Consider the following 24,399-nt stretch of genomic DNA (forward strand, 5'->3'; position numbering starts at 1 on the left):
GTTATGCTATTTCTTCATGTATCTTATTTTTCACTATTTCCTTCTACATCCTACTTACATAGCATAGATCAAACCCTCCTCAAAATCTTCATTTGTATGTCTGACTTCTTCCTATTCCATACAGACACTGGAAACTTACTGCAAGATACTGAGTACTGTCAGCTCCCTCTGAAATCAAAGGCAGTTCAAGGCAATCTGCACCTTGCAGGAGGCATTCACCATTTCAGTGAATCAAACTCCATGTTCCTGATGACTATAATGACACTTCAGCTAATGCAGGCTGCCTGCAATTTATGAACAGTCTGAACATCAGTGTCATTCATCACTTTGGTAATGTTTGCAGTTTCATAACTACAAAAGCCTGAAAAAGTTATTTGAATCTTCGTAACATTTTAAAGAGACAGAATTCCCAGTCCTCATATTTGAAGTAACTGGAAAAAGGGTAGAGAAGGAGTTAATACTACATTATTTGGAAAGCAAAATACCTTTAAAAGTGAGTTTCAAGGACTGACAACTGTCCATTAACATGCACACAGAACAAAATAATGATGAAGAGCATTTATTCTTTGGTGTCAGGATCATAAAACAGGTATAAACTTAGAAATATATAACCATACCTCTATTTTTCATTTAAAAAATTCTGTATTTCTTAAATCCCCACTTTAATTCAAAATTGGCATTAGAAATCAGAGTTAAACAGCATATTGAAATATGAACACTATGCCGTTAAGGTTAAGAAGAAATTAATCAGAGTGAGTAACTAGGATTCTAGTGAGATTTAAGTGTTATTTGAAAGAATTGAAAACAAATCAGGTTACCTTGTGAAAAAAGTACTGGGTGAATTTTAAATCCTCCTCCATTCTTTAGCCTTTGAGGAAGCTGTTCAAAATGGTAAGCATCAAGGTAGAAGTAAACCTTCAGGGTTTGCCGGCTTCCTTCTGCTTGGTATGTGATTGGAACATCTAAGAATACAGTAGAGATTAAAATTTCATTAAAAGCAATGCCATTTCCTTTTCCAAAAACTATACACCTAAAATTCACATATTCAGATTAACACAGATACCAAGCAAACACTGCAGGCATAAAACTAACATATGGACTATTTCACATTACACTCAGTGTTGCTGTGGTCACTTCTGGCTCACCCATTTTCAGGGAGTAAAAAAACAGCATAAAGCACCAACTGCTGCAAAAATACTAACCAAGTAATGTACGCTGGGAATGTCCTAATTTTATTTCCCAGTAAAACTGAGGAAACATCTATACAGTGCATGGTTTCAAACCACTGGGAAGGTAGCTTCATATGCCTTCCTCATGCATGATGTATAAGGTCAATGTGATATATACTACTGTCCTCTCCAAGAGTAAGTATCTTTCCACATTTCTCTGGCATGGGGCACAAATAACTATACAGTAGCTGCCAGCATTTATTATTAAAATTGGGACTCAGCTCAGAAAACGAATGTATTGTGATAGAATATATATAACATTACGAGAGCACAGTTCATTACACTTGACAGGCTAAATACCATAATACATCAATTAGCTTAGAGTCCAGTGCAACTAGCAGTATCATTTTGCAATTACAATGATTCTCCAGCATATATTTTGTGTATTATGCAAGGTGATTAACATGTAATGACTATTAGCAAAAGTTGATGAAAATGTTCCATTTAGCTAAATCTCTCAGAGAAAGAGAAGCCAGTCTAATTCCATTTAAGGTCTGTGTGTATTTCCTGTTTAAGTAGTTTTTACATAAATAAGTCTCAGAGTCAAAAGTAGTAACTATATAAAATCCAGCGATTTGTATTAATAATATTATTATGTAATTTTTCCATAATAATACTGTGTGAATGAATTATTTTGTGTCTAAAAAGAAAGGATGTCAATGGAATATTTTTCATATATTTTTGCTTATATTGATCATATAGACGCATAAATGGAAAAAACAAATTTGCCAGTGAAAGCTGCTTGTCTTCTGGAATCACGCAATCTGGATGATTGTGGTGGCAGCTCTTAAACTAAAGGAAAAACAGAGTTTATTGCAATTCTAGAGCACATGGGATTTCCATTTATCTCTATTTTAACACAGACACTTCAGCTGGGAGGTATAGCAATTTGAACAGTTTGTAACAGACATATAATTAGCTCCCCATTAGGAAGCCCTCCCGAAACTCCAGTTCTGTATTGTTACCTAGTTTGGCAGAGTTTCTTTCTAAAACGAAAACATTTAAAATGAACAGAGGCCTTACATGACCTACACATAAGTAAAAAAGGTCTTATATAGGCCAGTTCCTACCTCACTACCAGCCCTGCAGTTACAACCCCGCTGGCACCCTAAGGGTAGGGCACACTACTGAATTCTTAGGAGCACAGGCAACCTCTCACTGGTAGTTTTGTGGAGGAGCTTTTTTCCTTCCAGTTTTACTTATTGCAGAAATTGTCTCATGTGTGGTCCCAGTCCAGCAAGGGAATTGTTTTAGAAAAGTTTGATGTTAATCAGACACGCTTTCCTCCCTTCCCAGGGGAGCTATGAGACTTAGGAAAAAATGTGGGGTTTCTTGCTCACTATATAAAATTCACAGCAGGAAAATCTCTGCTGGCCAAAAACACATAAAAAAGGAGCAGCTGAAAATGAGTGAAGGGTATGAACACCAGACTGTGAAGACAGTCCCTTTCTGAGATTAGGCTAAGCACTGGGAGGAAACGTTCAACATGTCTCTGATCATCTCCACTACCAGGTCTCGGAGGAAGCAGCTTGCACAATTTAAAGCTATCCTAACAGCATTTGCCTTTTTCTAAACTCTTCCAAGAACTTCTTCGTGTTTCAGAAGGGAAGCGTAGCATTAAAATGCATATGGTTTTAATGCTGCTCCATCTCGTCTCAGCACCATTTCTCTATTAAGGCCTTCAAGCTTGTTTTACACATGACTCTTCAATAACAGCTAGATATTCCAGGGACTTCCCTGACGCAGTCACACACTCCCAGTTCAAACTTCATCAAAACAAACAATTTTTCCCTCTGAGGCTACAAAGTTGCCAGGTAATGATTCTGCATTGTGACTGAGGTTAGCTGTATGTTAGGAAATCCAGGGATATTAGGGGAGCTAAGGATCTACTAATATTCCATAACCTCAAATTATGTATCATTTCCAAATTAGGATCTAACCTATGGGAGGTAATGTTATGAGAAAAAAAAAACATTAAGAATATATAGCATGTTTCTGAGGAGTAAAACTCAGATGTTAATTTAATTACTCACTTGCAACTAGTGGTTCTGGCTCTGATTGTCTGAAGTAAAAAGTAACTTTTTCCAAGTCAAACAGTGCAACCAGTGTATCTTCTAGCATGGCTTGCTCATCAGCCTAAAAAAGGCAACAAATCATATGAGAGCAGGATATATATATAAAAAAAAAGAACTACAGAATGTTGCACAATATTTTACTGATGCAGTGTATACCTTAATTAACTCCTACATAACCGAAATAATTTTGTTTCTATTGGTTTTCCACTTGTCCTTTTACTACTAGTCCAAGATTATTAAAGTGAATGTTATCATTTCACATAGTAATTTAATAGATAATTTATAGTTAGCATGACTTCTTGTGGCTTTTAATCAAACAATAATGTAATTGTTCTTAATGTAAGATACTAGACTGAAGCAGCTTGTCTTTGATACCAAGTTCAGCTTGTGAACTAACACAGGGGAGATTTAAAAAACAAAATTTCATCTTTTTAGCAAATTTTTTTTTTTAGAAATACCAGTGCTTCAACATTTCATTTATGAACAGACTGGAGTTCATCATGTCCATTCTAAGCATCCATAATTGAACTAGTAACTCAGAAGTAGTGTAGAGCAGAGTGATTTGCACCTACATCTACAAAACTGTAGACACAAATAAAGTAGTAGAAATGCCAGTGTTCTGATTTGCCCATATGGTTCCCTTTGTGTAAAACCAAAGAGATGGAAAATACAGCCTAATTTATCATAAAAACTTCAGGAAGTAAATTATTAACTTCTCAGGACACTTTACTGAACCTTTAAAAAAAGGGGGGGGGGAATACTCATCTACAAATATAGTTATCTTGAGTTAAATATGCAGAACAATTATAGCAGAAATCAATAATCACTTAAAGTAATTGTATTCCATACAATTCTCCTCTAGTACATTAAGCTAGCAAGAGCCAAATCCAAGTCTGAAGCATATATTTTCCCCATTTAAGAATTGAAACACTAGGAGGGCAAAGAATAATAAACTAGCTACCTATAAAATGAGAATAAACTATAGCTTCCTGAATTACAGAAAGAAAAAATGTGATTTTCCCCAATCTGTATTGTGAAATAGTATTCTCCCTTGTATTTCTGAAAAAGCAACTGTGCTTGAAATATTTTGTCTCATGGTTCAATTTATTAAGTCTCTAGGGATAGGGAAATGTTTTATCAGCAGAATAGTCTGAAAACTATTCAGTAACATGGGAAATCTTTGCAGAACTGCTCATTCTTTATTGAACTCTGGCCATAATGAGTGCAATTTCCTTCAAAAGCCCTTGTTTAAAATACCATGGATCATTTATAACCAAAACGGTGCTGAGGAGGTATTGAGAAAGTTGCCTTTAAATACTTTTCCCTTAGTTGAGAAGGGTTATCACTGAAGTAACTCAGAACTCCTGTGCAAATAGATCTACAGAACTCACTAAAGTTAATTGTACTTTAAATTCAACAATGCATGGTCTCGTATTAAATGAAAATAGCTAAGTGACATGGATTTTCATTACAAAGGAAGTCTCTAAAAACTTGAAAGAAAGAACTATGCAATATTCTCAAGACAAGAGTTACTTTGTGATAACATTCCAGCTAACACATGGCAAAACACAGAGAGGCATCAGTTGAATCTACTCTGGAACTCCAAGAGCACCAACACCAGGACATACTTGTGCTTATAAAAAACATCCAAGTCTCAAGACATGAGCAGTAGCTTCCCTGACTGTCTTCTTCACATACTTCTCACACAGATTAACAGCCCTCCTGTTTCTCACGGGCACTGACTTTAGCTGTTTTTAAGCTGCATACCATCTTGTCCTGAAACATCCTGTCCCACACAAGCCTAGGTAGCTACCTCAGCAGCCTGTGAGACAGCTGCTCACATGAGCTCAGTCAATGGTCTGCAATAATACCACAGATTAATATTTTATATGATACTCAATTTAGAAATATTTTTATTGATCTCTTCGGCCTTAAAAGTTTATCAGGAAGACCTGTCAACAATTGGCTGCTGAGACAGAAGAGGCAGGGAAAGAAGGCTGTTGACACTAGGAATATTGCCTTTTGTTTGGACTTTCATACAATAAGATGTATGATTCCGTTACCAGTTTGTGATGTTTCCCATGCCAAAGCTCAGTCAATTAAACAATAGGTAGATGGCCATGGTATTAAACAACTTAAAAGCTTAATGGTAAGAGGAAACACTAGTACAAGAAAACCATGTGCCAGAGGCACAAAATCAGTTATTTTTACTGAGCAAGCAACTCCAGAGGTAGAGAAGACTGCCACAGAACAGACTGTGCAGATTGCTTTGCAGTTTTTCAGGTTAGCAGGAACCAGTCTGGTACAAGAAGTGGCTTAAATAGCTGAAGAAGCTCTTTGGATAGCAGGGGATCGGAGGAGTATAAAGCCACCTCTCTTTCTCTCTCTCTTTCTCTCTCTCTCTCTTTTTTTTTTTTTTTAATTTGCTTTTTAAGCTAAGACTTTGTCTACTCTTGTGAGGAAACAGCAGATCTCCAATTACCCTGTCAGACTACAAGGATTTGCTCTGAAAGAAGCAAAACAGACTAGCATATCTAGTTACTAGAGACCCATAGATACTTTTTGATAAAAAGAATCAAAAACAGGTATTTTATTTATCTTACAGTGCTGCTTATTGCAAGCAAACTCTAGCAATCATGTAGTATGACACTCATTATTAGGGAGCAATTATTACAACTGTGGGGAATCTAGACTAAACTCAGTATCTGCTAACTCAAAATGAATATAATACTGTGTTTGTGGATAATGTATCCATTTCCCATATCTGTAATTATCTGAATTACAACCTTCCCAAATAGCAGCTAATTAAGTAACAGGCTAAGCACAAAGGACACAGAAAATAATATTCATAACAAACTGTTTAATACTACCCCTATCAGGGAACAAACATGGGCTATTGTAATTGCCACATTAGGATTCTTACCAGGTTGGGTGACAGCAGTGACTGGAAATGAAGGAGAACACCTGCATTAGCAATCTGTTCCAGCCACCTTCTGCTGGCCTCCAGAGTCTCCATTTCGTATTCTTTGCTGTTGTCAAACATCTGACTTAAGGCCACCATTAGTTGCTCTGAAAAAGCACAGACTGTAGCCACAAGACTCTGACAGAAGACCATGTCTCGCCTCAGTTGTATCTCGCTATCTGCAATGGGTAAAAAAAAGAAGAAAAGCAAAGCAGAGATGGAGCAGAAGATTAATTAACAGCAAAGTAACTGGGATGGATTTTTGTTTTCCTTATGTTTAAATGACTTGTTTTCTAGACAAAGTAAATCACAGGTTTACAGCCTAATGTTATTCCCAGTAAGTAGCACTCCACAAACAAAACTGTGGAATTTTCCACATTAAAATACTATTTTATAATTCTAAAAATATATAGAAATGCATTTAAAATCTGAAATTTAAAGTTCTTCTTCATAAACATGCATATTTATACTGTTAAAGTACTTGCCATCAATTCTGTGTACTTTTGATGTTAAAAGGTGATGGATGCTAGTTAGATCTCTTTGCTGTACTGCAAGAACCAGCTAGGCACAAAAACATCTACTTTCCACAGGAAAGCAAGGACAGTCAGAAGCTTTTAATATGACTAGGTCACCTGGTCAGCTCTGTACCACCCTACCAGGTGGGTTGAGCTGGTGAAGACTGTTTGATGTAAACGTAGACAAGGAATATGAGAGTGTTGCTAACCAAACACAATCTATTTAAATACAAATATAATATGAAATACACAAAATAAGCACAGAACAGCACCACATATACAAGGAGCAGCAGAGGTTTATGGAGTCAGGAGAATTCAAGACATAGAACCATTAGCAGCTGATTTAAAATAGATTGTCCAAGGACTAGGTATCCTATCCATTTATTCTGAAGGGCACAAGCATATGATTAGCTAAAAGTCAACAGAGTTAGAAAGGGAAACAGAAAAAAACAGGGAACAAGTAACTGAAGGTCCTGGGACATTCAGTTCCTTGGACAAACAGCCTGCTTAGCAGGCTGAGAACCAGGATCTGGCTAGTAATAGATCTTCCTTCAAAACTCATCCTTGAGGGGGTGTCACCACGGCTCCTTGGTTGTTTGCTCTTTCATTAGCACACAGAATTTTGTGCATCAATGGTTAATGAGTAATTCCTTAATTAGCTACATGCATGTCTTTTCATAACATGAGGGCTCTGAAGGCTGATACAGGAATTAAGCACATCTGTGGGCATTTGCTTCCCACAGAATAAGAGGATGCACACTTGAAACAACCAAAAGTAAACCACCACAACACTAATGTCCTCACATTAAAATGAGTTCAAAATCCAGCTTGTAATTTTATTGCTCTGACCTTTTTAATTCTCAAAAAATAAAAAGCATCAATTTTTACCATTTTGTGCTCTTCTTAGGTAGAAATATGTAAGTCAAAAAGGCTGTTAACAGATTTTTTTCTGATACATTGATGTTGCGGATATTTCTCACTAGTACCAGTGACAGCAAAGGGCAAAGGAAAACTGGTTTCATTAGGAGGAAACAAACATCCTTTTCTATTCTCAATAAAGCACAGAACTGTGGTGTTTAATATTCAACACTTCCTCCTTCTCCCCATTCCTGAAGGTCTTCAAGTATTTTTGTCATTATGAGCTGTTAGCCAAACTTCAATCACAGATGGTACAGGTAGATTTAATCTTTTTCAGAGCAGATGGGAAGCTTAGATGATACCAAGATCTTTCCAAAGCCCAAAATTTTTGTCTTTACTTTTAGATTCCTCTGCCTGCAAGAGCCTTAGCTCCCTTTCTACCTTTTGTATGGAGTTGACAAGACTTTACATAACTGGATAAATCAATAGAAATAATTCTGTACTCACAAAATTAATACTGACTTTAAAATATATCCTTCTCTTGGACTGCAAGTACTTTTCAAAGCAGCTCCACTCTGTCTTTTTTTCCTTCTGAACTCTACTTTCAGTTTTTCTTCAACTATTAGTAATTCCGACCACATCTTTACCATTACTTTGATCCCATCTGCCAATCTCTCTAAGCATACTCTTCAGGACCTTGAGAATATTTTCCACAGATGGTGTAATCACCACTACTTCTACACTGTGACTCGTTTTTTATTTTGATCATTGAAATGAACCTCTTTCTCCAATCTCAAATTCTGTAGAATCCAGGATTTACAGAATTTTTACCTTTAAAAATGCTTCCATCTTCAAAAATCCCACTGGGTTCTCTAGGGTCAAGAAAATCTTTCCAACATCACAGCAGTGCTCAGAGATTTAAGCCTGACACATTCTCTCACCTCACTTCGCTCAATTTTATCTCTATTTTTCTAACAGCATCTGGTTCACAGTGCCCTCCTCTGTCTTGCCTGCTTCTGAAGCAGCCCTCTTGCATCTCTAATGCCTCACTTCCAAATCTCATCTAATACTACTTGAACATGAGATACTGAACACAAAAACAATTTGGGCTCTTTTTACAAAAAGATTTTATACAAAATAAATTACAGAATTTATGAACTTAGGCTAGCCATGTAAATAGGGAAGTCAGCCTTAAAAAAAAAAAATTGTGCCTGGGGTATTTTGTTGGGTCACTTATTATTTTAAGACCTCTGAAGAATTAATAACTCATAGAATAACTAGAATAAACCTGACAAGAAAGAAACGTTATGCTTTCCTTTATACAATGTTGTGATGTGTCCTAACAAAGTCATGTACATTCATATGGTGGTCAATGGTTGCATTAATCAGCTTTAAGAGTCAAACATCACTGCTTACTTGGGCACTTATGCATCTGCAAAGCTGTAAAGAATCTTCTGCCATAAGTATTATTTTCTAAATACTGAATATTTACTGCTACTTAGTTTGCAAATGCACATGCACATTTTGTATAGTTAGTCGTATGCTGCATGAGGTGATGGAGTAATACAGAGAATACCCAGGCCTCTTCCAAAAAGCAGTGACTTTCAAAACATATTCTGGATTACATTGTGCTGTCTTAGGTAATTGAGAAGTATTGAAGGGAAGATATGGGTTAGAAGAATAATGCAAGTCTAGAAATACATGGGAATAAAGAGAAAAAACAGATAACAAATAGGGAAGGGCTCAAAACCAAAAAGACAGCAGAAATGCTATGCACACATTCAGTCATTAGTCAACTAAACATAGCTAAACCCCTGAAAAAGTTCACTTCCCCTCTCCCAAAATAAACAAGTTGAAGGTTGCCTGTAATAAAAATTACCTGTATACTCAAGAAGTGCCAAGAGTATCCGTGCCTTCACCTCTTAAAGAAAAGAGAAGACATGTTGAGAACATAGTAAAAAGGATAACACCAACACAACACATTTTCAGTTTCTCATTTTGTATCCACTTAACTCCAACTTCTTGGGTAGTCTATCCTGATTTATACTTACAAAACAGTAATGAGTCTCCATTTCACATAATTTTACATATAACTGGATAAAATTGGTAATAATCAAAATCACCAACCTTGAGAAAGTAACTACAAAGAAGCAGCTGCCATCTCAGTGTACCTCTGTACCAGCTGCCCAGTGCAAGCCCACATATGAGGAATCCTAGTCTTAAAACTTTGAAAAACAAGGCCTATTTTCACTGATTTCCCTATGACCACTCCAATTCTGTTTTTTTCTGCTTCATACTTAAAAAAAAATCAAATTATCCTCATGTTAAAGTATAACACAACATCTAGGAAAAACACAACTTCATTTGCACTTTATTGTCAGTCTTCAGGATTTTATTTTCCTGAGCAAACATTTGGTTTTACTTAACAATTAATGAACTAAAGAAGTACAGAGTTAGCAAACATCTTAATTTAGACAGACAAAAGTTTAGTTTTGTAGCTCTTTCAAGTGTTTTAATAAAAGCAGTATGACACATGCAAAATAACCCTTTATTTTTTCTTTGTCTTTTTCTTCTTGAAGTTTACAGGAAAGGACCTTTTCATATAATATAGTTATCCCATCCACCTGAGTAGTAAAAACAATTTCCAAAGCAGCATGCAAAGCAAAACCCCTGCTTAGTACTACACTGCTTGTACGGACAGAATGACACTTTTTTTTTTTTTTTTTTTTTTTTTAAGTCAGGACACCAAGATGACTCCTGGAGGCTCCTTCCAACCTACATGACTCACTGATTCTGTGACTATCAGCAAAGCCAAGCTGTCTTTAGAACAAGACTTATCTTAATGAATATATAATGCAGCCTAAAACAATTGCAAGAACCAGGCAGCTGTTTCAAAAATTACCAATATTTATTAGCTTACCGAAATACAGAAGTCCTTAGAATTGTCAAGTCAAATTCAAGACTGGACAATCTTACAGCTAGAGTAGTAAGATATATTTCTTTGACTTTCCATCCCTCTATAGTTATGGTCTACTCAGCAAAAACTCTTACACAAATGAAACAGTAAGATTGTTGAGCACACTGTCTACCACCAGGTAATTAAGATGGCTGAATAATCATACCCATTAGCAATGGTGTCCTTTGCCTGATCTCTTTGTTCCTATCTCAGCACCTCTTGTTTAAGTAAGCCCATGTTTATATTTTGGGGAGCTTTCAGGATGCTGCTTCTTCAGAGTCCTATGCAGCTCTCAATAAGCTTGTCTATAGGTCAAGACTAACTACTGCAAAGTAAACTAACTCCACAAGAAGTGACTTGTTTTCCATTTTTAACCAGCGCAGTTCTCTGAACTGGCTTACCATAGATTTAGACAGGGTTACTGCCAGCACAAAAGGAAGGAAAGGAACACACACACCTGGGGTCAGGTGAGAAGGAGACACAGCTGTTCATTTTGGTGGCAGCTAGCCACTAATGAGGTACTTTAAAACCCAAACTCTAAGGACAGGCAGATTAAAAAGCCACTATAACCTTAAAGAGTGACAAACTTCCAGCACATCAGTTATTCTACAGTAGTAGCTATAAGATGACACCGCTGCTTCAAATACTTTCACATCTTTCTGCTCTTTCTTTCATACATCCAATATTCTGTGCTATCTTCTTCCAAGCCCTGTTGAATGGACTAGCCCAACCAGTATGGGTTATATGGACAATAGGACAATTTGGGAGTATGTTGCCTCGGGCTAAACCTAATATAATAGGTTTGAACTATGAAACAGTATCTACATCTCAGATGATGGAAGTGACATTAGAGTTGACTGTATCAACCGTACAGTTTGGATTTTGCATATACTTGAACATACTTATAAAAAACCAGAATCTTCCCCCAAGGAGGTCATTAACATTTGGTGACTAAGCTTAAAAAGGAAAAAACCTTCAGTCTTGATCTTCCACCATGCCATATACACACTGCGAAAGGAACTGGCAGTGCTCTGAAACTCAGATCCACAGTAGCTCAAATACTGTGAAGAATCAAAACATGCAAAATTAGAGATTACTCTTGAAAATTGTCTAGTGATAAGTCTTCGCCTTAGCTTTCTGTCATTTAAAAGAAAACTTAGAGAGATTAATAGATACGTAGAAATTAGTACATTGGGTTCTTAGAATCTGAACATTTGGTTTAGTAACTGAAGATACAATACGGGAATTTGGGGGGTTTTTTACCTGAAGAATTCAGACACATTGAGGCTATTACTTGCAGCTCATTTTAAATGAAATTTGTTGGATTTCTGATTTCAAAAGCATTTGAAGTATCTATAAATAATGATCTCCTGGTTATGGGAAAACTACAGGACAGAGGAACTCTCCTTTTCCTTACTACAACAGTCTTCTCCATTTCAAAAGATATCCCTAGGCAAGACAGTATTTTAGGTTATTTGCATTAGTAGTGATTTATCTGGGGTTAGAAGAGAACCTTGGATGGTTTCTGTCAGTCAGTCGTTTTTTTGACAAATTCCAAATGCTATGGAAATTTTCACCCCTTCTTGCTACATGGTGTACAGAACAGAATAACCCTCTAGCAGTTTCTCTTTAGATCAGATATGATCTAAAACGCAAAATGACTTCACTTTTTTTATCTTAAACATTTTTCTTATTTAGTCCTTTTTTCTTTTTTTTTAAATAATAGTAAGACTTGAGGTGCATTTATATTATTTATGTTGAAATATATTTTTATGGCCTTACTGACTGAAAGGCTCCTTCACTCTTTACCACTAAACTAAATTAAAATACATGTTGATTTTATCAATTATATAATATTTCCTCTTTAAACTTAAAATTATTGTGCTAGCAAAACAACCGTACTTCCTCATGCAGTCACATACAGTCATCAATATCCAAAAGCTGTGCATAAATTTGACTTGCTGTAGAACTTCTCTTTTTTTGACCAAATATATTACAATTTTTTCTCCCCTTTGGAAACTATAGAAATTTCTTTTCTTCTTTGCTCTCCTCACACCTTTCTCCTTTTTATCTCTAGAACATACCACTGTCAGTTCCGAACTCAGACATAGCATTATAGTCTACTTCATCCTCTGCTCCCAGTTGCATACAACCTGTCATTTTGATGGCCCATTCTGTTTTTGTTTTTCTTCTGAAGGGTCCCTTTTTTCCATCCTTACTGCTCATTATCCTGGTTCCTACTCTAGTCATCCCTCAAATTTTCTCCCAATGCTTTCCAGTTTTCATGTTACATATTCTCATATACATCCAAAATCTGGTTGCTACATAATATTCTCCTTCTGTTTGGTGACTTCAGAATTCCTGCTCTCTCCTGCACCAAAATCAAGCATCTTCAAAGATGTGCCTCTGCCAACAACTTGTTTTTTGCTCTCTCGGTTTAACAATTTAGTAGGCCTAGTCACTCCAAAAAATAACTTTCATCTTTTATTTAGCTATTTAGCTCCAGATAAATCTTCCCAGGATTTGTATATTATTTCATCAGAGACACCTCTATCAACTTGATTAGCCTTTTAGGACTGACTTTTACTGTAATCATAGTGGACTTTTCCTTCTCTAATGATATGGAACGATAAATGTAAATGAGACAAAGAAAACTCCACATATGTTTTAGTTTACTGGCAAAAAACAGTTTCTTTTTTTTAAAATCTGTGTGAACCTTCATGGATTTTTTTTATTGTTCTCCCAATTCCAATAATAATAAAAAGAAAACTGTCAAACCAAAATGATCATTCTTAAGGCATTTTGAGCTTTCCCATTTCTTCATACTTATTAAACAACCCTTGAGATCTAGGAATTAAAAGTGCTATTTCTGTGGGGCTCCCATGCCTCCGTCTGCTTTAAATCAGTAATCAGTCTAATTTTTTATAACATGTACTACACGGCAACAGAACAATAAGAAATTACAATAGCCGGTGAGACTTCTATGAAAATAAAAATGAGTCAGTTTTCAGTAAGGAGATGCATTTACCCAGTTGACGTAAGCATTCATCAATAATGGTTAAGCATGTTTAGAACTACTGGAGGTTTTATTTATAACAAAAAACTTTTTGACATGGTGACCAAAGTTATATCTGTGGTCTCCTTTGCCTGCCTCTTCTTCCTAATATTAGAAACAAAAATATCCCCTTTCCTCAAATAGGAAAATACTGCCTTTTACATAGAAGAATCTTCATGTTTATTTCAAATGACTTTGAAAATCCCAAGACTTTGTTCAACATGCTCTAAGAGTCATGAGCCCACATAAGCAGTCAAATTAGTGGCCATTTTCTGTTTCTTCTGAATCTGGTAAATTAGATGGGGAAAAGTGGGATGTCAGTTGCTGTACTTTGTGTCCGTTTGTCAGCCAGAAATAGCTCAGAACAGTACAAGTTCTTGTAGGTACCCTGACCATTTGTGGAGACAATATATAGGGCAAAAGTAGAAAGGAGAACACAAGAAATGCAGCTCTGAAAGGAAAGTGTGCATTTTTAACCCTGGTTTGTGCTCATCTGATTTCAGTTAGATCCAGCTGCTGGTTGTGTCTCAGGTTTAATTTAGGCCTAAGCCTGTCTACATCACAGCCATCTCCCAAAGCTGCCTGAGGGGCACATTTCTGCTCTGAATCTTTTCAGCACTGAATTAGATAAACCTGTTCCAGACATGCCTCGTAAACTAAGGCTTGAGAAGCAATTCTTCAATTCCCTTCTCCTGGTTCTCTTTCACATTATTTGGGCCAGGAAACCCACAAAAACCTTGGTTTTCAGGTATCCTTTACATCACGCCAACTCCTTCATCACACAGACAGACCAAAATTGCAATGATTTGGATCATGATCCTCCAGAGTGCTGGAAGGGGAATCAAATTAAAGTAAAAAGAACAATAGGAAAAAAAGCTATAAAGACTGACAATGGGGAAGAAGTAGCCTCAGATGAGAATTTTACATCTAAAGCAGCATATTTGATTAAGTAGATGGCACAGAAAGCAGTGGTTGGAAATCTCTGACAAATGGTCAGATGCCATGGATGGAAAGAGAGTGCCAAGAATATTTAAAATTGGCAGAACTGTAGCTCCAGATAAAGTTTGAGAGCCAGTGACGAAGGAAGGCAAAGGAGATTGTGTTGCTGTCCTTGAACAGCACAAGAATAACACATTTTAATATTCAGATCTCTAAACCATGACACCATTTGCAAGCGTGACAGTTGCAATAGACTCAGTTAATATAATTTATTAACAAGAGAAAAACTTTTCTTTATCTTAATTTCCAAAACATTAGAAAATGTCAGCAGTTTTATTGTTCAATAAACATCAGCATCCCTTCCAACAAATATCACCATTACATTATAGCAGTATTTAACAAGAGAAGTCTTGTATTATGGAGAGGCAGCAGGTCATTTGGACTGTGCTGAACTCGCCTATGAAATTTTGTAGTGGATTTAAAACAAAATTTATTTGAATGACCTGAGCTCAGTATGAGAGTATAAGACCAGTGTTCAAATAAGGTAAGTCTATTAATGCTATTTATGGCACACAAGGTATGCAAAAATGGATTGTTAAGCTTCAGAAGGTTATTAAAGCAGTGTAAAGGACTGCTAAAGAGCCACATTTTCATTCTTTCCTAACTGCCAAAGACATGATGATTAATACTTGAATATACTGGAAACCTATAATATATAGGTTTAGGCCAGAGTTAGATCTTTAGAAAAAAGGATCCCAAAATTTTTGTTTTTCACTCAGTGACAACCACCATTAAACTAAAATAAGTATTCCTAGATCTGGAGAGTCTACCCACTGTGATCCACTCCAAAAATAAGAGATATTTTTGTGTTTGTTATTATAATTTTCTAACTCAGGGTCTGAAAATATGATTGTATCTGAAATGAGAAATACCAAAAGTCACAGAGGGAGGAGTTTGTTTGTTTTGGCTGGTGAGTTCTTGGAGTTTTATCTTAATAAAACTTATCACAAAGTTCTTTTCCAGTGATCTGAAATTTAGCAGTTTCTTTATGGAACATCATGGAAATTAGCCAAGAAAATGAAAGAAGGTAAACATACACACAAATCACTTAAAACTACTATTGACACAACTTTTTTTTTCCCACACAAAGACTCATACTGCAGTACTGAGCAGTTTTATAAAAATCGTTTTGCTCATTATTTCTGTTTCTCTATCAAACAGCATAAGAAACAAGGCACAAGCTACAGGTAAGATTTTCTGGGAGGAAATCCTGTTTACTTTCTTATAAAGCCGGGGAACAGGGTAGAAAACATCAACTTACATTGTCACCCAGCAGTGAAGAAGAGGAGAGTACTGGGTCACTCTTAGGTGGTGGTGGGAGGGAGGCAGAGTAGATGGAGGAGTCATGGGATCAGCTGTGATGGAGTGAGTGAGTGAAAAGAGTGGAAGTGGGTTGACTTCATCGCAGAAGAAGGAGACAGGTAATGATCCCAAACCAATGAAGAAAGCAAAAGATGAAAGCAAAAAATCCTAGTCTTCCTCTTTCAACGTAAGACAGTAGGAAGAAAGGGAGTCTAATTTCAAAGAAAGCCTCATTTTGATGCACCAATCTCATGAAGTTTTGTGACAGATCAGTCAAGTCCCCTGGACTTCAGCAGCAACTGAATTAACCCAGCACAGTGTATGATTCTAGCTCCTCCTCTGTTGTCACTTGTCAGAAGAGACAATTTTCTCTTCTCCATTTGAAGTCAATAAGGTGAACATTAGATAGCTGAGATATGCGCCAGTAACCTTGTTACTAAGACAACAAAGATGTTCTCAAATTCAGGTATTTCCCATAGACTGCACGGTGTTTTGCAAACCTCACTTACCAGCAACACAAAGCTGTTGTATTCTTCACCTTCCCTTCCCCTAGCTCTCTGTCATAAACTAAGTGTTTACTTATGGTCATGTTCTCCTTACTAACCTTCCACAAATTTTCTGATATTCTGGGCAAGACTTCGGACACTGCTGGGAAGGTTCCAAGGGTCTTGCTTAATGTGGAGTCGTAGCCTCTTTGGACAGCTAAGTTTCGGTTCCATTTCCTGCTGAAACTCTAAGCAAAGACAAAAAAACTTTCTATTTAAACCCTGTGAGAAAGCCAAAGTAAGACATTATTTCTTCCTAAATGTTTTCACACACCACGGAAGTGTCATCTTCTCTGACTCTACTTGTCTTAAAATGAGGGTGACAGGTCTAATGTAGTCATCTAAGCTCCCTACTTAGGCAAAGGAGAGAGACAGCAGCATTCCCAAACACGATTCTTTCTGAACTAGTACATAAGGTAGAAGGTGCCTGTCTCCACTTAGTAAGAGGGAACCTAGACCTGCTAAAGGCAAATGTAGGAAAAATTAATCCTTCCTAAAGAAATTGGTGATCTTCTGAAATTGTATCATCTTGATGGTTGCTACCTATAAGCTTTTTATATAATTTAATTCACTACAGAATTATTTAAAGAAAACACAGTTTAGACAGGGACAGGTCAATTAATGTGCAAGTCCAACTTGCAGTAGAGAATATGCTTCAACAAAATACTCAGAAAATTAATCTTAATCTTAATACAAAATTGCTTACTGCTTTTCAACCTAGTCTATCCCTCAAATCATGGAAAGTGTTCCTTGTTCATGAAGACAGTGAAGACTGCGAATAAAATATCTGGCTTGTCTGTATCTTGTGTCTAATTGAGCATTCACTACAAGGATACATTTTGCAGTAGGAGACTGCCAGGTACTCAGTCTGAAACAATGAGAAACATTGGTGCTCTCTATTCACTCCCATTATCTTGGCCCCAAAATAGAAAAAGGCGGGGTGGGGGGGCGGGGAGAGGAGGCTATGCTGACTTCCACATGAACTCACTGAGGGGGAAGTACATGAGACTTTGTAAGCAAGATAATTGGTGCAGAATAATTATGCTCTATTTGCTTCAATAGGATTTTGCCTATTTACAAAAGCTTATAGATGGCCAGAGGGCAGATCTTCATTATTTTTCTTTGCCAAAAGGCATATGCAGGGTCCACTAAACCCACTGTACAATTATACATATTAACCATACAACATTTATTCTCCCATTGAGTTTTTATTTTTTTAACTCGGTTCACTAGAAGAAGTCCCTGTCATTTTTCATCACAATCTTCTGTATAAATAAGTCCCTGGTAATACACATTCTGACTTAAGCAACTAGCGAAGTGTTAGCAGAATATCTGAAATTACATGTAGAATTTTTTTTTTAACAGTCAATAATACATCGTGCAATGAATGTGTAAGAAAAACATTTTCAACTAAAATTACTAAGATCTACTTAACAAAAATTTCAAAGAGCAATTATTGCAGAATGTGACAATGGTCAAAATCAGTTCTTTACCACCCAGCTCAAAGAGTATACAGCCATATCGATAAGCCCTTTCTCCCTGTGAGCCACCATTGATTCTGACAGATAGGTTTAAATGTTACCTTGCAGGCCTCGACCTGGTGTAAAGTATTTAGTCTGTTCAAAGGCCCTCACCACGGCTGGTCCTTTCAGAAGACTGACAATTGAATCTACCTGTTGGGATCAAAGTTCTGTGAGCACAGTGTTCTTTTTACAGCAATGATTAGAAATTCTTTCGCTAAGAAATACAGACTAGTGAAAAAGCAGCTTTGGATTCCTTCTTATCTAATGGCTATAGTTAAAACTCAAGACTAGAGAATGTTAGACTAAATCTAAGGGCCTGTTTAAATCAGTAGTTTTGAACCATTTACAGAGAACAGAAGGACAAGGAGTAAATACATACCATCCAAGGAAACAGTGGAAAGCAAAAGTAAAAAGAAAAAGAAGTATTTGCTATAGATATCTTGGCTCAAACATGGACATTAGTATTAAATCCAAGAAAAATAATCTCATACTTGACCAAATAGATGCTCCAAACAGCTATGGAGCTTGTCCTGTTTATCATGAGAGATTCGAACACTTATGGGAAGCTCATCACCTGAAAAATATTTTTAAAATTAAAAATTGTTTAGAAGTTTCAGTTTATTTTCCAGAATCTTTACAGCTTGGATAATCTGCTGTGCACAAACACTGATGCATAGGCTTTCATGGATTAAATCCGCTATGGCTGTAGGCACAGAAAAACAGGACTGGTAAAGAACTATCCAGAATCCTATGGCATGCAACTGTTCTCCCTATGTATTTTGCATTAAAGAGTCACTGGATAAAATACAAAAACAATTTGTAGAGAAACAACGCAGGATTCTTTTGTGCTGGAGAACATCCTAACCACCAGACTAAATAGCTAAGCAGTCTAAATCTGTAACCGTTCACCATAACTTTTTAATAGTTCAAAAGTTTAAAGTTAAAGACTCCACAATCTTAATACTCTTACAGATGAAAGGGTTCTGATGTTTCAGTACTTTAACAAAAACACAGTATCCAAATGCTGTATCTGATATGAAGCTGTAAGTAGCGTACAGAGAACCATTTCATACGAAAGAAAAGGGACTCTCTTACGTCACTGACTTCATTCGCTTGCTCTCTCAGACAACCACGTCACCTGAACTCTTTCACAAGCTGACCAAATTTGAGCTTAAAACTTTTCTTCCACTTTGCTATTGCAGTGATAGACAGCAAGCAGCCACTTGATAATTTTTAATCCAAATATATTTGGCATCAGTCTGGACTCATTATTCTTATGTCAGTGAGACACTTAAATAGCGCTTTTCTCTCCGTGTTTTTTTAGCTCCCTCAGATGTCCTTACAGGCAGCAGTAATAACCCTTCTCAGGCTTTTTATTTTAACAGATGGAGCACAGTGCAGAAGAGTCCCGATCTGGAGTTAACCAGGTCAGCTTTGGAACTAGAAGAAAATTAGGCCATCAGGAGAGTGGGAGTTTAACTGAATGGCAGTATTTATTAACTTAAATGCTGTATCTGGGCTTGGCTAGCACAGATATATTGTTGTAGACACCTCAGCTGGTATGTCAGCATGATGCTGCACAAGGACATGCCATCTCATTTGTATTCCAGGTTGACGATAAAGGCCCTAAGTCTCCTCATCTATTAATGGTTCTTCATCTCCTTCACCATTCTCCTATCTGCTCCACTCCACATGCATCATTTCTTGAAAATAGAATTTTCAAGACTAGACTGACTAGAATTGCATAATTCACATGGTTTCTCAGTTGTCTTATATAATGTCATTAATATTTTACTATCTCAGTTGAAAATACCTCTCCTGATACAACCAGGGATAAAATTTTCCTTCTCTAAGGCTGTCTCAGTGGTAGCTCATATACAACAAATATGCCCAGTTCTTTCTTTTCCTAAGTCATTCCCAAATGATAAACTCTCAGCTTAGAACAAATATTTTTATTATTAGTCCCCGAGTACATGACCTTGTACCCCATGCAGTTAAATCCCATCTCATTTCTATTCGCAGCTGCATTTATTTAAATTCAATTTGTCATGGCATAAACAAGAAAGTGCTTCCATGCAGTCTCACATTCCTTCCTACAAATATACACAAATGTATCCTGCATTTTGGGTCCTGGTGCTGTCTGGGAGAGCATTCCATACTTACCTAAAATGCTCCTTACTCTGTGCCATATAATGCATTCTCAAGGCCAAGGCATGAAACTGGTTAAAAACAGCCCTTCTCCAAGAGCTCTAACTAATTCAGCCTATTTACAGGCATTCTGGAATGTTGGCTCTCTTTCATAGAAGGACTCTTAAATGCAGCACTAGCTAAGCAGAAACAAAATGATACACTTTTATTACCAGGGAGAAGGCACTTTTAAAACAAAAACAGCAAAACTGCTGGGCAAATGAAAAGAATAAAACTGAATAAAAGGAGCTGATGACAGATTCATAGCTGACTTCTCTAAACATACCTGAATCCATTTCATCACTGTGAAAGTATGAACTGCACTGACTGCTACAAATGCTGGTGAATGAGGCAATGGAGTTCCTGTTGCTATTGCAGTCACTTGAAAAAAAAAAACAAAAACAAAACGAGACATAAATTCACGCTTTTTAACATAGGTTTTATATCAAAGCTTTGGAAATTCTTTGCTATTCCCCCTTTTTACTTTAATGATGAGATGGTCCTTATAATTCTTTATCGGCAACTAAATTTAGCCTATCATATAATTTGCAGTCCTGGTTTGACTCAGAGGGCCAGACTCCCAAAATAGATGATTCAATTGTTTCCCTTCACTTTGTATGTGAACAAGTACTCACAGACTGAAGATATACATTTCAGGGCAAAACAACCAACTTTTCTTAGACACATGGCAGTTTTTGAAGTTATGGCCTCAAATGTTTTAATAACACCACATTTGAATTCTGTACTCCTAGTCTTCCTAATACACATACTCCTAATACAAATCACAAAGTCTTCTGGTTTATGACTTGCTAACTAGAGTTCATACTAAGTTTAGAAGAAAGTTGATCCATTTCGGTAGCAAAAAAATACCCCCCCAAACTATTTTTCCCTGCCAGCCAAAATACAGCTTATGATCCCATCTCTTCCAACTGTTCACTGTGTGAGAGATGCGTAGATATTCACATCTGTGACTTCTTCACTGCAAATTTTCACACATACAAAATTTCACCTACATTGGTCTAGTAAGGAGACTTGGGGTTTAAAATGTGTATGGAGAAAAGAACAGGCGAGGACTAGCTAATCTTAGGGTATGAATATTTCTATTTTTGCTGCTATAGATATTGCACTCATTCACCTCATCTTTTTCTCTCAAAAATAGATTATTCTGTACAGAAAATAGATGGACAGCATAACTACTTCTACAGCATAAACAGAGCAAAACGTATCCTTTTGTACTAAAATCCTATCACAATAAATTTAAATTCAGAGTCTTCAACAGTGAGTGATTTAGCCACTTCATGAAGATCATTCGGTTTTCGTGCAAGAAGCTTTGCACATTAAAGCAATTAACCAGCAGAGGGAGTCTTAAAAACCCAAGTGACTATAAGATAATGTCTAAAAATGCACCTAACGCATTTATATGCAGTGGTCTGGTTCTGTTTTTATGAACCATATGTAACATAGCGTATATATCTATACACCAAAACACACATCTTTATCTTTTATATATAATGCTGCAGGTATATATGTACCCAAGAGACCTCCTAGTTGTCTCTTTCTTTCTGTAAAAATAGAAGTGATTTTTTTCGCATACTGAGTTACACTTTGTGGATAAGGTATACTTTTTGGACCCGCAGCCAACTATATAAGTGAACAGGGAAAATGTTTTATCACCAGCAAGATGATATAATTATGATCGTACCCATTAAACGGGTGAAAAGACATCAGTAACAGTACGTTCCTAACAGAGGGTGAACAGTCCCAAGGAGTATTATTCTGGCTGGATATTAAGAAACATTAAGAAATGTTTTCTAATTCTATTTGCTTATGAAAGTCTCTAAAGGGAAGATGAAAGTCACTCAAAACTGGATTGTGCAAAGCATGAGAAAATAAAACACAGGAAAATGAGAAACAGCTCAGACGTAACTACATAGCTATATCATTGTCTGGTTTTATGCTGTTGTATTGGAAGGTTTGGAACGAGACTGTACAACACAAAATGAGAGCATTCTAACAATTAAAATTAACCTAATCGTTCCAATAATATCCCTAATGGTATATTGGGATCTGTTGATTTTAAGTATTGCCTGAAGTAATTATTTAAACAAAATTAAGAAAAAAAATCCAATCTCACTCTAGCAGGTGTCCTAAACTCACAGATTTTATCAGTTTTCTGCACACAAATCCTAAATTTTATTATTCCTAAACAGGCAGAGTAGACTACAAAGGAAATGGACTACAAAGTGGAAACAGAACAAAGGGATGTTTTAAACAAAAGGTCAATCACATCCTAGAATTGTGTCTTCTTTCTCCATATACAAATACTGTACCAACTGGGAACTTCACAAATTCCCAAATTTTGCAAGCACAGGAGCAATGCCTGCACAGGTGGTTTGACACATCATGGACATGCAGAAACTCCTAAATGCCCGTCAGCTGGAACTGCACTTTGCTCGTGTTCACCTTGCTTGCAATGAGATGGAATTAATGTGTGGAAATCACCTCTACATTTATTTCTGTTCAAATTTGTACATATATTTCTGTTCTTACCTCTGACAAAGAATTCCTATTTACCATGCTGCAGTAATCAAATATTATCTCATGAAAGAAATTTCAGCAACACAGGGTTCTGTAGAAGAGCTATGACCCTATTGGGATTTACTTCCTGAGCATAATAACGCACCATAATAATGAATAATGAACCCTTATTTTACTTGCAGTTAAAATTTTAATTTAGATTTTGTATCAAGTGTACTTAATCAATTCTTCTTTCTAAGCAACAGAAGAATGATCTTTATGTTTGCTATAATTATTCCTTCCTTTTAAAAATTCTTTGTATTTTAATTCACAGTAAAAGCAATGCATTATAAATTCTATAGATGCAATGATGCTACCGTTTTAAGCATGGAAGAAGACAGGGAATATATGTTGAGGTTCAGATTATTTTTTTCTTAAACCAGCAAGAGTGGTGGTTTGGCATCTGACTTTCCATGGCAGATATTTGGTTTCTTTTGGGGGAGCATCCTAAAATAAACCATTTCTCTGTTTTATATAAGACTCACGGATAACCTAACGGAAAGCTTTACGGCTCTGGCTGAGATAGCCTATAAAAGTTAAGGCAACTGAGATTTAATAAGTAATCTGTAAGCATAAGTAAAAGGGAAAGTTTATTCTATACATCTCGTAACACATCTTGATGCTAGCTATTCCTTTGCTAGAGATATTAGAATAAAAATATTTTGATATGCCTCATGGCCACTTGAAGGTCTAAAACTCCACAGGCTTGATTCATTTGACAAATGAAAATATTATTAGTAGACTTACCTGTAAGAATCCCTGTTGCTGATGGTGTCATGACCTGAATCTTCCTGTTCATCACCTGTCACGCTGAAACAGACCTTCTTTCCATTCCTTTCTCCCTTGTCATTATCACTGTCTGCTGGTATTAAAGGCTCAGGCGTTTTACGTTCTGATTTGGGAGAATATGTTATTGAAGAAAGAAGGCTATGAGATAAAAAAAGGGGGAGAGGGGGCAAAAAATACATGTTTTTCAAAAGTGAACTACCAACAGGATAATATTTTTAATCAATATCCTCCAACAAAATAATGTAATGTTTCTTTGTTGTTATTATTATTCTGCAATACGTGAAGAGAACATCTTAATTCAGTCCATATGTATTTGAAACAAAGGGAAAAAGGACATATTCTGCTGTTAAAAATGTAACAGATTATTGAATCATGCTTTAATCAGTAAAACTCACTAGCATTACTACATACTCAATCTGGTATTAAGGCAATGATTCTTCTTAGCGAAGAAATGTAGGACATGTTTGAACACTTGGGGTCACATTTTTACATCAATGTGAATATGGTTAAGCATGAACCTTGTACCTTTCTGTACAAATCAAGAAAATAAACCACAGAAACTATTTTTCTGTGAAAAACTCGCATTTTCTTAATTGCTACTGTGTGAAATATACCAGCCTGCATCACAAACTTACTAAGGCATTTTAAGAAACATCATAACTGCAACTGTGTATTTCCTAATATTCAAAATGTCTAGCCACTCTCACCAGTAAAACTGATAATTAATCTACAAGCTTCTGTGGAGAGCACAAAAGTGACATCCCATCAAGAAACAGAGAACAGTAAAAACTGTTGGTTTTGGAACACGCACAGATTGGATGCAAAAG

General features: G+C 36.3%; 1 protein-coding gene across 1 annotated transcript in view; it reads right to left on the reverse strand.

The window, feature by feature from the left end:
* The window catches only part of PREX2 (phosphatidylinositol-3,4,5-trisphosphate dependent Rac exchange factor 2), a 183,957-nt gene that overhangs the window by 51,136 nt on the left and 108,422 nt on the right, over positions 1-24,399 (reverse strand). Inside the window, exons 27-35 of the mRNA XM_026115194.2 lie at positions 23,531-23,710; positions 20,493-20,587; positions 18,511-18,593; positions 18,079-18,169; positions 16,556-16,684; positions 9,519-9,560; positions 6,228-6,445; positions 3,263-3,365; positions 819-962 (exon numbers count right to left, since the gene is read on the reverse strand). Coding sequence (XP_025970979.2) covers positions 819-962; positions 3,263-3,365; positions 6,228-6,445; positions 9,519-9,560; positions 16,556-16,684; positions 18,079-18,169; positions 18,511-18,593; positions 20,493-20,587; positions 23,531-23,710 — 1,085 coding nt within the window. The remainder of the gene's footprint in view (positions 1-818; positions 963-3,262; positions 3,366-6,227; positions 6,446-9,518; positions 9,561-16,555; positions 16,685-18,078; positions 18,170-18,510; positions 18,594-20,492; positions 20,588-23,530; positions 23,711-24,399) is intronic.

This window comes from Dromaius novaehollandiae, chromosome 2, assembly GCF_036370855.1.
Source record: "Dromaius novaehollandiae isolate bDroNov1 chromosome 2, bDroNov1.hap1, whole genome shotgun sequence".
NCBI lineage: Eukaryota > Metazoa > Chordata > Aves > Casuariiformes > Dromaiidae > Dromaius > Dromaius novaehollandiae.